Genomic DNA, 13102 nt, shown 5'->3' with positions numbered 1-13102 from the left:
CTTAGGGTCAACAGTCCAGAGCAATGGGGAGTGTGGAAAAGAGGTGAAAAAGCCTGTGCAGGCTGGTTGGAATTGGTGGAGATAAGTGTCAGGTCTGTTGTGTTATAAAAAAGTACCAGTAAGAATGAAAGGAAAGGTGTACAGGACAATAGTGAGACCCAGCGATTTTGTTTGGTTTGGAGACAGTTGCACGGAGGAAAAGACAGGAGGAAGAGCTAGAGGTAGCAGAGATAAAGACGTTGAGGTTCTCTTCGGGAGTGACGAGGATGGATAGGATTAGGAATGAGTACATTAGAGAGATAGCACATGTGAGATGTTTTGGAGATATTGTTACAGAGGACAGGTTTAGATGGTTTAGGCATGTTCGGGGGTAGGAGAGTGAATATATTGGTAAAAGGATGCTGAGGTTAGAGCTGCCAGGCAGGAGGTCAAGAGGAAGACCAAAGAGGAGGTTTATGGATGTAGTGAAGGAGGACATGAAGGTAGTCGGTCTGAGAGAAGAGGATACAGGAGATAGGACTAGATGGAGGCAGATGATTCGCTGGGAACAGCTGAAAGGAAATTAAGAAGTGTCTTAGCTATTTTGCACATTGTCTGTATATTTGTATATTGTTATTTTTTTATTTATGTCTTGTCACTGTCATTCTGTTGCACTGTGGAGCTCCTGTCACTACAACAAATTCCTAGTATGTGTAAATATGCCTAGCAATAAAGCTCATTCTGATTCTGATGTAGGTTAAGAGGCTGTGATATGACAGATGAAGGTTGTTCTGCTGTGACTTCAGCTCTGAAATCAAACCCATCACACCTGAGAGAGCTGGACCTGAGCTGGAATAAACTAGGATACACAGGAATTAAGCTCTTGTGTTCCATACTGAAGGATTCACACTGTAAACTGGAGAGATTGAGGTCAGTCACATTCACAGAAAAGAAAGAAATAGTGTTTTGATATTTGAATGAAACAAAATAAAGAGTTTGTTATTCTCATTTCTCCTAATGTAGGTTAATCTGCTGTGATATGACAGAAAAATGTTGTTCTGCTGTGACTTCAGCTCTGAAATCAAACCCATCACACCTGAGAGAGCTGGACCTGAGCGGGAATAAACTAGGAGACTATGGCATGAAAAACCTCAGTGATCTACTGATGAACCAACAATTACAGCTGGAGAAACTACAGTTAGTATCATTATACTGTACAGTTACAGTGGGATTACAGTTCACTGTTTAGTTCATGTTACATAATTTAATATTGCATCTTCTGGTCTTTGCGCATTCAAAATGGGAGTTTCGCTTTCAATCCATAGAGTGTAAAAAACTAGCAGGGTCAGGTTCACATGCTCATTTGCATCCTTTTGTGCAGATGTAAATTGTAATAAGTAAATATCTGGTTTGATTATTCTAATAAAGGATTCGTTTGGTTGAGTTTATTTACCCGCTAGCAAAGCTCTGCAGGGTGGTGTTTATTCATAGTTTCAGTTCAAATACAATGCCCGACATTATTGACTGTGATTTGAGACGTAATTTTGTTTCTTTTTTTTTTGTCTTTCTTTGTTTTATGTTTCTTTTTCAAAAACATAGATACATCATAATCTAGTCGTTTTTTTGTCATTTGTTCATATTTTATTCATTGTTCATATTATTTTTTCATGTTATGTTTGTATTTGTCAACATTTATTTTCGCAACAGTATTTTTATAACAGTATTTTCATTATCTCAATGATGCACACGTCCCGTCCCCTGAGTACTCGGGAACTCATTTTTGCGACCTATCGATGATCAAAATGACAAATTGACAAAATGCCCATCCCTAAACACCACCACCTTATTTTTTTCTCCTGACCATAGATGAGACAAAATCTCATCTCAGCACTTTTACAGCCACAGCTAAGTTTACATTATATTATCCACTGCCATTTACAGAAATAAAAAACATTTAATTCAGTTCGATAACGGTCGCTAATATTGGTAAACTATTGTAAGCGTCTGCTCTGCACTGTATGCGACTGCGTCTGAGCTGCAGGAATCACAGTACACTGATCACATGACGAGAGTAATTTGAGATGATTGAAAGGACCAGGGCGGAGGATTCGAGTGCAGCAGTGCCTGATAGAGTATCTGATAAATATCATATTATATAGAATGTGCGCTTAGCACTGCCTCTCCCTATACACAGAGTATGTGCGATTGCGAATCGAAAAGTGAAAGTAAATGCAAGCTCCCTGATACACACAACTTAGGCGACATACAATAGCCGGTCTCCAAATATCAAAGCTATCTTATGCTGGGCTGTGTAGTTGTAACCTCCTCTTAGCTCTGCTCTCAGTTTGCACTTTGAATATTGCGAGAGTCATTTGATTATGGTTGCACTCTTTGTTTGCATTTAATAAGATTAAGAACAAAGTTTTGTCATCTATACTTTTTTATTTCTATGTTAAATTTGTGTGAGTTGAATTAGGTCACACACACACACACACACACACACACACACACACACACACACACACACACACACACACACACACACACACATGTTTGTTTTTGTGAATTGTGGGGACATTCCATAGGCGTAATGGGTTTTATACTGTACAAACCGTATTGTCTATCCCCTTACACTGCCCCTGCCCCTAAACCTACCCATCACAGGAAACATTCTGCATTTTTACTTTTTCAAAAAAACTCCTCCTGTATGATTTATAAGCATTTTGAAAAGTGGGGACATGGGGTAATGTCCTGATATGTCACCATTTTCTGTAATACCTGTGTCATACACATGTTATTATACACATTTTTGTCCTGATATGTCACAAAAACAAGCACACACACACACACACACACACACACACACACACACACACACACACACACACACACACACACACACACACACACACACTCTCTCCATAGGCGTAATGGTTTTTATACTGTACAAACCGTATTTTCTATCCCCTTACACTGCCCCTGCCCCTAAACCTACCCATCACAGGAAACATTCTGCATTTTTACTTTCTCAAAAAAACATCATTTAGTATGTTTTTACGGCCATTTGAATTATGAGGACATTTGATATGTCCTCATAAACCACATTTATAGTGTAATACCAGTGTAATACCCATGTAGTTATACAAATTTGTGTCCTCATAAACCACATAAACAGGCTCTCTCTCTCTCTCTCTCTCTCTCTCTCTCTCTCTCTCTCTCTCTCTTTCTCTCTCTCTCACACACACACACACACACACACACACACACACACACACACACACACACACACACACACACACACACACACACACACACACACACACACACACACACAGCCCCTAACTTACCCATCACAGGAAACATTCTGTATTTTTACTTACTCAAAAAAACTCATTCTGTATGATTTATAAGATGTTTTCCTCATGGGGACCAAAAAATGTCCCCACAAGGACAAGACTTTTGGATATTGCCATCTTTGTGGAGAAACTTTGTCCCCATAACGTGGGGATTTCCAGCCCATACACACACAGACACACAGCCTTAGTCAGAAGTTCTGTTAGCTCATAATTCATGTATAGTAAGGTCTGAAGAGACTTGTGTGAAGTCATACTGGAGAGAAGCCAGTCAGTTTGTTACAGTGCTTGAGTTTTGTTCTTTCAATGCATATTATAATTCATTCTCAGTAAGTAGAACTAAAATGACATTAATTACAAGATGAGTTACAGCATTTCAAAATGCACCTGCAGACTATTTTTCCAGTCATGAATTTTGTCATTGAGGATTTCTTAAAAATACTGCGCAAAAATCTTGTCTCGTTCTCATGAGCTAAATGTCTTGTTACACCCCTAGTTTGTCTCTCCTCGGTTATTCAATTATTCAACTAAATAGTCAAAATGTAAATCAAATAGAAGATTATATAATATTTTACATTAAAGACACTTTAAAATATGTATAATAGTATTTAGAGTTATATCAGAAGTCATTTATTCATTTTGTAATAGTTAATCTAGCTGATGCATTATATCCAGTACATGTTAAATTCTCTTTAAATATGTTACAATTTAACAGTAAATCCTAGGGGTGTAACGATTCATCTATACATCGATGTATCAATTTATATTCCTATGATCCAACTACATCGATCTGTGCTTGGCAAGTTGGCCTTCCGGACGACATCTATCGATCTAATATTGTTTTAAAAGGTTATTTTTTTTATTTTTTTATTTTTTACATTTATTTTAACCTCAAAGGGAGAGATGCATAGTACAGGGTTTTAGCTCAAGAGCTTATTTTCACCCGTAGTCCCTGGGCAGGCTGATGTTAAGCTACAATATATAAACATACATGATTAATAAAATTTACACTTGCCAAAAAATAAAAATAATTTTTTTTTTTTACAAAAGTTAATGTTCACACCTTTCATATACTTAGACCTTAGAACACACACTTACACACATACACATATCTGGTCACATGTGGGGACATATTTGATTTGATAAAAGCCATTTCTTTGCTTGGCGTGTGAAGGTGTAAAAATTTGTACTTTTTTTTTAGCTCTGTAGACAACATATTCCACTGCGAGCGACCACACAAGAAAACGCAGAGTTTTCAAATACTGTCCTGCGTTTCAGGATCCTGCATTCACCTCGCACTGTAGATCTTGTGGCTCAAGCTGTTATTTCAGAGCCCAAAGATATGAATTCTTTTAGTGGAGGAGCAGCGTTGTCATGAAGTATCTTACACATCAAACACAGATTGGTGTGAATTATCAGATTTTCAAAGCTGAGGAACTGGTATTTTACAAGAATATAAAAGTGATGGAATCATCTGCTTTTCTTATCGTTAATCTTTAGAATGCTTTTATATAATGACTCAAGTGGCTTGAGGGCAGTTTTAGTAGCCTGTGACCAACTTGTCATACAATATTGAAAATGAGGAACAATCTAATTTAGATAGGCCCCTGAGGCCTCGATTGTAAAGGAATTTCGAATGTATCTGAACTGTGCCATATTAAATTTATATGACACCTAAATATTTTACCTGTTTTTGATTTGAAATGATTTGTCCATCAATTAAAATATTAGGGTAAATTTGTATTTTACAACGATTTGTGAAAAACATAGAAACAGACTTATCTAAATTTAGACTGAGGCATGAGTTTTTCAGCCACAAAGAAACTTTCTTCATCTCTTTGGTCAGTTTGTGAGCGACTTCTTCTGCAGTTTTACCATGTGCATATAGCACCGTATCGTTAGCATACATAATAATTTTACTCTTACACACAGTTGGTAGGTCATTTATGTAAAGGGTAAAAAGCAGTGGGCCCAAAATGGAACCTTGTGGCACTCCCATGCTAAGGTCTTAATGGTGATTTTTTTTATTGTCAACCGCAACACATTGTTGTCTGTCATTAAGGTAAGATTGAATCCATGTTATTGTATTTGTGTCAAGAGAAAAATCAGATAGTTTGCTAATAAGCAGCTGATGATTAACTGTATCGAAGGGCTTTTTCAAGTCTAGAAAGACCGCCCCTACCACACCTCCACCATCAAGACTGGATTTGATGTCTTCTAGTAGGTAGCAGCACACAGACTCTGTGGAGTATCTTTTCCTGAACCCAAACTGGCAAGGATGTAATGCATCAGTGTGGTTAAGATGCTCTACTAGCAGTTCTCAAAGATCTTGGAGATGGCTGGCAGAATGCTAATAGGTCTATAGTTTGAGACACAGAGCTTGTCTCCTGACTTGAAAATCGGTTTGACTACTGCTTTTTTTAGCGTTAAAGGAAAATTGTTTTCATTTATGTATTGATTCACAGCTATTTTTAGTGGAGAAGTTAGAATAGTTTTGTGTTCTTTTAAAAGTGATGTATCAAGTCCGAATATATCCTTTGCTTTACTATTTTTTTAAATCTGACATTATTTTGAGAATGTTATCTTCATCTATATTCTGCAACCTAAAGTAAGACACATTACCATCCCCATGATCATCTCTGCACTTCAGGGAAAGTCAACTCCAGGTCTAATACAGAATCCAAGAAATAATCATTGTAGTGTTTAGCCAAAATAGAGCCCTCATTTTGAACAATTCCATTGTTCACTATCTGGGAACTCGAGCTGCGTCGAAACGCTTTGAGAACGCCTCTGCGTGATTGCGTCGTGAAGTGTGTGTAGAACCAGTCCAATCAGGAGATCGAACGTCATAGGCGGGTGACGTTATCGACCGGAAACTATAAAGCATCCATGAACCCAAATAGAAACTAGCTTCTGTGCCTTCAGCAAGCGATCTGTGTGAACCTGTCTGTCTATTTGGTGTTTTTGTCTGTCTATGAGAGATAATTTTTCCACCTTTGTTAAACATATCGTTATATTGTAACATAAAGAGAAAAAAGGAGATTATTATGGCGAGTGAACAGTTCACAAGGTGTGTTCATCCCTGCCCTCGCTACATCACAGGTGGGGATACACATTCATTGTGTGTAGCCTGTTTGGGAGCGCAGCACGCTCAGACAGCCCTCGAGGGGGCTGCTTGCGAGCACTGTGAGCGGCTTCCGTTAAGAACGCTGCGCTCCTGCCGGGCACTCTTCGAGGAGGGTGCTTCGGCTCGTGTTCCCCGCGGCTCGGGTCCCGCTGCTGTTGAGGCAGAGCGGCAGCTTCAGTCATGGGGTTCACAAATGGACCTTACAGAGGGGTTTGAGACGGGCCCAGCCATATCTCAGCCCTCACCTGTACCGTCCAGTGCCTCGTCTCGGGGTTTGGAAGCCAGCCCTGCGGTTTCTTCCTCCCCGGGCGGCGCAACGGTGCTCCAACTATCCAGCTCTGAGGAGGTGGATGTTGAGAGCATCGCGACTGAAGACTCGCCACTTCAGTCACCCGCTAGTGAGGAGCTTATTGAGGTGCTCACGAGAGCTGTGGCCAGATTAAACATCGACTGCCTGGCAGAAAGATCAGAATCCCATCGTAAACCAAAAAGTAAATTAGATGAGCGATTCCTGCCCTCTCGTGCTGCAGAGCCTCAACGTCGGGGCCTGCCGTTCTTCCCCGACCTGCACACCGAGGTGTCTAGGTCGTGGAGGAAGCCAGCTTCATATAGAGTTTTTAGCCCTCAAACGTCTACATATAGTAACATCGTAGGGCTAAAACAGTATGGATATGGGGCGATGCCGAAGGTCGAAGAGACGCTTGCGAGCCATCTCTCGCCTTCATCGGCATCGTCCCTTAAGGCCCCGACTTTACCCACCAAACCGCTCAAGACAACATCAGCGTTGGTGGGTAAAGCGTACTCGGCGGCAGGTCAGGCCACGGCGTGCCTGCATACGATGGCAATTATGCAGGCATACCAGGCCGACCTGCTTAGGGACTTGGATGGTAGAGATGAGGTGGGGGGAGACGTAATTAAAGAGTTAAGACACTCGGCAGATCTTGCTCTCCGGGCCACCAAGGAGACGGCCAGATGTGTGGGCCGCTCTATGGCAGCCCTGGTGGCCACGGAGAGGCACTTATGGTTGAACCCCACCGAAATTAAGGAGAGGGAGAAGAGCTTTCTACTGGTTGCGCCGCTGTCCCCTGCGGGCCTCTTCGGTGACGCTGTACAATCAGTCACCGAGAGGTTCCAAAAAGTCAAAAAAGCAGGCAGTGGCACTGACGCAATTTCTCCCTCTCCGGGTCCAAGTCCCAGGGGCTGCTGCAGCTCAGGCGCAGCAGAAGCAGAGCGTCGCCACCCGCACTCCTCCACAGAGAGAATGGGAGGCGGGGCGGCACTTTCAGACGAGGCCTTCGAGGGGTAGGGCTGATCTGAGGACAGTCCTTATCGCCAAGAAGGCCTCGTCAAAGTGTTCCTGACGCCAGAAGGGTCAGGACGCTGAGGGTCATCCCCTCCACACGCGGTACCCGTCTTCCTGCGGTGTCCTCTGGGGGCCACGCTGCCAACCCCGCCGCAATGCCGGGGCGCAGACGCTCCCTGCGGGCCACCCGAGGGACCGCCCGCTCCCTCTTCGGGGGGTTTCCAAGCAGTCAAGTCAGGTGTTCCCTGCCGGTTCGCCGCTTCAGGGCACTGCACTTGTTGCTCAAAGAAAACCAGAGGGCAGCCTCGAGAGACTGGTTCCCTTAGTAGATTTTCTAGACGAGTGGAAACGTCTGTTGAATATATCTCGTTGGGTCCTGCAGATAATGGAAAGGGGGTACGCCATTCAATTCAAAAGGCGGCCACCTCCCTTCAGCGGTGTCCTACCCACAGAGGTGGGCCCGGAGCAGGCTCTGGTAATGGCACAGGAAGTAGAGACACTCCTGCAAAAAGGGGCTATAGAGAGGGTTCCTCCTCCCGGCAGGGAGTCTGGGTTGTAAAACCGTTACTTCCTCGTGCCAAAGAAGGATGGGGGCTTACGCCCGATATTAGATATGCATCTATTAAATCGCTCAGTGGCCAAGCTCAAGTTCAAGATGCTCACACTCAGACAGATTGTATCGCAGATCAAATCGGAGGATTGGTTTGTCACCATAGACCTCAAATATGCATATTTTCATGTCTCCATCCTTCCACATCACAGGAAGTTTCTGAGGTTTGCCTTCGGGGGAGAGGCATACCAATATCGAGTACTTCCCTTCGGTCTAGCACTGTCACCCCGCACATTCACCAAGTTGGTGGATGCAGCTCTGGCGCCGATGCGTCTGCAGGGCATCCGCATACTGAATTATATCGATGACTGGCTAATTCTAGCACATACAGAACAGATGGCGCTTCAGCATCGAGATGCTGTTCTCGCACACGTGTCAAAATTGGGGTTGAGGCTGAACGCCAAGAAGAGTGTGCTTTCTCCGGCTCAGAGAACCACTTTTCTAGGTGTGGACTGGGATTCGGTAATTATGCGGGCGCAATTATCGCCAACACGCATAGCATCGATCCTGGCAGCAGTCAAAGAACCGAAGCTAGACCGGGCCGTCACTGTGAAGCAGTTCCAGAAACTGTTAGGTCTCAGGGCAGCAGCGTCCAACGTGATACCTTTTGGCCTACTGAACATGAGGCCGCTGCAGTGGTGGCTCAGAACAAAAGGGTTCTCCCCGAGGGGAAACCCGATCCGCATGATCAAAGTCACGCGGCGATGCCTTCGTGCTCTGGTCATGTGGAAAAACCCGGGGTTTCTATGAGTGAGTGGCCGTTCATCCCAGGGTCTATGGCAGGAGCACCAGCGGCACTGGCACATAAATCGGCTAGAGATGCTCGCTGTGTTTCTTGCATTGAAACAGTTTCTGCCCGACCTCAGGGGCCATCATGTATTAGTCAGGACAGACAACACATCGGTGGTCGCCTACATAAATCATCAGGGGGGTCTGAGGTCCCGTCCTTTGTACAAATTGGCACGTCAGATCCTCCTGTGGGCCCAGGGGAAATTGCTGTCCATCAGAGCAGTCTATATCCCAGGGGTCCTAAATCAGGAAGCGGACATCCTGTCGAGGCAGGGGCCGAGGCCCGGGGAATGGAGACTCCACCCCGAGGTGGTGGAGCTCCTATGGCAAAAGTATGGGAAAGCAGAGATAGACCCGTTTGCTTCGGCAGAGAATTCTCACTGTCCTCAGTGGTTCACTCTGTCACATCCAGCCCCGCTGGGGTTGGATGCCATGGTATAGGAGTGGCCGAGGCTGCCCCTGTACGCCTTTCCCCCGATTGTCCTGCTTCCAGGAGTTCTGGAGAGGGTACGCCGGGACGGGGCCCAGGTACTTCTAGTGGCTCCGTTCTGGCCGACCAGAATATGGTTTTCGGACCTGATATCTCTCCTGGAAGGTTCTCCTATGGAGATTCCGACCAGGAGGGATCTGCTCTCTCAGGCGGGCGGGAGATTCCTGCACCCACGCCCAGAGTTGTGGAAACTGTGGGGCCTCTGAGGGGGCCAGGCTCATAGAGGAGGGTCTCTCGGCCGAGGTTGTAGAGACCATCCTTCACTCCAGAGCTCCGTCCACGAGGAAGCTGTACGCTTTGAAATGGAAACTTTTCTCAGCATGGTGCAGAGAACGCCAGTGGGACCCAGTTAACTGCCCGGTTGGTACAGTGCTGGAGTTTCTGCAGGCAAGGTTCTCGGCAGGGTTGACCCCCTCCACAATAAAGGTGTACATGGCGGCCCTGGCTGCCTTCCACGTCCCTTTGGGTGGAGTGTCTTTGGGAAGACACCCTCTAATTACACGTTTCCTCCGTGGTACCTTAAGGTTGAGGCCGGTTATGCACTCGAGGGTCCCGGCATGGGACTTGGCCGTTGTTTTGCGAGGCTTATCTGAGCCTCCGTTTGAACCCTTAGAGGAGGTTTCAGAGAAGTTCCTCACCCTATAGACCATCTTCCTTTTGGCCATTTCGTCTCTAAAGAGAATAGGAGATATTCAGTCCCTGTCAGTAGGGCCCTCATGCCTAGAGTTTGCGCCTGGTATGGTTAAGGCTTTTCTGCATCCCAGACCAGGTTACATCCCCAAGGTTCCTACGAGCCCACGGGGCCCTATCACTCTACAAGCCTTCAATCCTCCTCCTTTTTTGACGTCAGACCAGGAAAGATTAAATCTGCTGTGCCCTGTCAGGGCGTTAGATACATATGTCCACAGAGCTGCCCTGTGGAGAAAGACCGATCAACTGTTCGTCTGTTTCGGAGCCCAGAAAAAGGGGGCTCCAGTATCTAAGCAGAGAATGAGCAAGTGGGTGGTCGAGGCCATCTCACTTGCTTATGAGGCGGTAGGGCAGCCGTCTACACTGGCTGTCCGGGCGCACTCTACCAGGGGTATGGCTGCTTCTAAAGCACTTTTGTCGGTGGCTTACCTCCAAGACATTTGTAATGCGGCAGGCTGGTCGTCGCCGCTAACCTTCGTCAGATTCTACAAGTTCGATTTGGCATCTACAGTTGGGGCGCAGGTACTCTCGTAGTCGTGTGCGCTACGGCTTCAAACATACAAGGCACTTGGTCCCATGGTGATGTGGGTATAAGCGTTCTCACAGCGTTTCGACGCAGCTCGAGTTCCCCGAAAGGGAACGTCTCGGTTACGTATGTAATCCTAGTTCCCTGAGGGAACGAAAGCAGTTGTGACTTTCGTTGACTTTCGAAAGACGCTGTGAGAACGCCTCTGCGTTAATGCGTCGTGAAGCGCCTGTAGAACCATTCCATCGGAAAAAAGATCGATCGTCGGCGTGATGACGTCATCGACCGGAAGCTATAAAGCGTCCGTGAAAACAAACAGGAACTAACTTCTGATAAAGCCTGAAGTAAGTGATCACGGACACGCCGGGAGTATGGCAGAGCGACGCAGCGTCTCGTTCCCTCAGGGAACTAGGGTTACATACGTAACCTGAGACGTTCCCTTTCGGGGAACTCGAGCTGCGTCGAAACGCTGTGAGAACGCTTATACCCACATCGCCATAGGACCAAGTGTCTCGTATGTGTGAAGCCGAAGCGCACACGGTTACGAGAGAACCTGCGCCCCAACAGTAGATGCCAGGTCTAGTTCATAGAACCTGACGAAGGTTAAAGGAGACGACCATCCGGCCGCGTTACAAATATCGTGGAGGGAAGCCCCCGACAAGAGTGCTTTTGAAGCAGCCATACCCCTGGTTGAATGCGCCCGGACAGCCAGTGGAGACGGCTGCCCGGCCGCTTCATAAGCAAGTGAGATGGCCTCGACCACCCACTTGCTCATCCTCTGCTTGGATACTGGAGCCCCCTTCTTAGGGGGTCCGAAACAGACAAAAAATTGGTCAGATTTTCTCCACAGGGCAGCTCTGTGGACGTATGTATCCAGTGCCCTCACAGGACACAGCAGATTTAATCTTTCCTGGTCTGACGTCTTAAACGGAGGAGGACAGAAGGCTTGGAGAGTGATGGGGCCCCGTGGGTTTGTAGGAACCTTGGGGACATAACCCGGCCTGGGATGCAGAAATGCTTTCACCATCCCAGGCGCAAACTCTAAACATGAGGGCCCTACCGACAGGGACTGAATATCTCCTATTCTTTTGAGAGATGATATGGCCAAAAGAAAGATGGTTTTTAGGGTGAGGAACTTGTCCGAAACCTCCTCCAGAGGTTCGTACGGTGGTCCGGACAAGCCCCTCAAAACAATGGCCAAGTCCCATGCTGGGACCCTCGAGTGCATAGCCGGCCTCAACCTTAAAGTGCCACGGAGGAAGCGTGTAATTAGAGGGTGTCTTCCCAAAGACACTCCACCCAAAGGGACGTGGAAGGCACCCAAGGCCGCCACGTACACCTTTATTGTGGAGGGGGTCAACCCTGCCGAGAACCTTGCCTGCAGGAACTCCAGCACTGTACCAACCGGGCAGTTAACTGGGTCCCACTGGCGTTCTCTGCACCATGCTGAGAAAAGTCTCCATTTCAAAGCGTACAGCTTCCTCGTGGACGGAGCTCTGGAGTGCAGGATGGTCTCTACGACCTCGGCCGAGAGACCTTCCTCTATGAGCCTAGCCCCCTCAGAGGCCAGGCCCACAGTTTCCACATCTCCGGGCGTGGGTGCAGGAATCTCCCGCCCGCCTGAGAGAGTAGATCCCTCCTGGTTGGAATCTCCATCGGAGAGCCTTCCAGGAGAGATATCAGGTCCGAGAACCATACTCGGGTCGGCCAGTACGGAGCCACTAGAAGTACCTGGGCCCCGTCCCGGCGTACCCTCTCCAGAACTCCTGGAAGCAAGACAATCGGGGGGAAGGCGTACAGAGGCAGCCTCGGCCACTCCTGTACCATGGCATCCAACCCCAGCGGGGCTGGATGGGTCAGAGAAAACCACTGCGGGCAGTGAGAATTCTCCGCCGAAGCAAATAGGTCTATTTCTGCTCTCCCATATACCTTCCATAGGAGCTCCACCACCTCTGGGTGGAGTCTCCATTCCCTGGGCCTCGGCCCCTGTCTCGACAGGCTGTCTGCTTCCTGATTCAGGGCCCCCGGGATATATACTGCCCTGATTGACAGCAATTTCCCTTGGGCCCACAGGAGGATCCGATGTGCCAATTTGTCCAACGAACGAGACCTCAGACCCCCCTGGTGATTTATATAGGCGACCACCGACGTGTTGTCTGTCCTGACTAGCACGTGGTGGCCCCTGAGGTCGGGCAGGAACTGTTTCAATGCAAGAAACACTGCGAGCATCTCTAG

General features: G+C 46.7%; 1 protein-coding gene across 1 annotated transcript in view; it reads left to right on the top strand.

Moving 5' to 3' along the window:
- LOC137092946 (NLR family CARD domain-containing protein 3-like) overlaps positions 1-13102 on the top strand; it is a 113400-nt gene that overhangs the window by 53917 nt on the left and 46381 nt on the right. The window contains exons 11-12 of the mRNA XM_067457507.1: positions 736-909; positions 1003-1176. Coding sequence (XP_067313608.1) covers positions 736-909; positions 1003-1176 — 348 coding nt within the window. The remainder of the gene's footprint in view (positions 1-735; positions 910-1002; positions 1177-13102) is intronic.

Source organism: Pseudorasbora parva, chromosome 11 (assembly GCF_024679245.1).
Source record: "Pseudorasbora parva isolate DD20220531a chromosome 11, ASM2467924v1, whole genome shotgun sequence".
Taxonomy (NCBI): Eukaryota; Metazoa; Chordata; class Actinopteri; order Cypriniformes; family Gobionidae; genus Pseudorasbora; species Pseudorasbora parva.
This window is presented reverse-complemented; position numbering and strand designations above follow the sequence as displayed.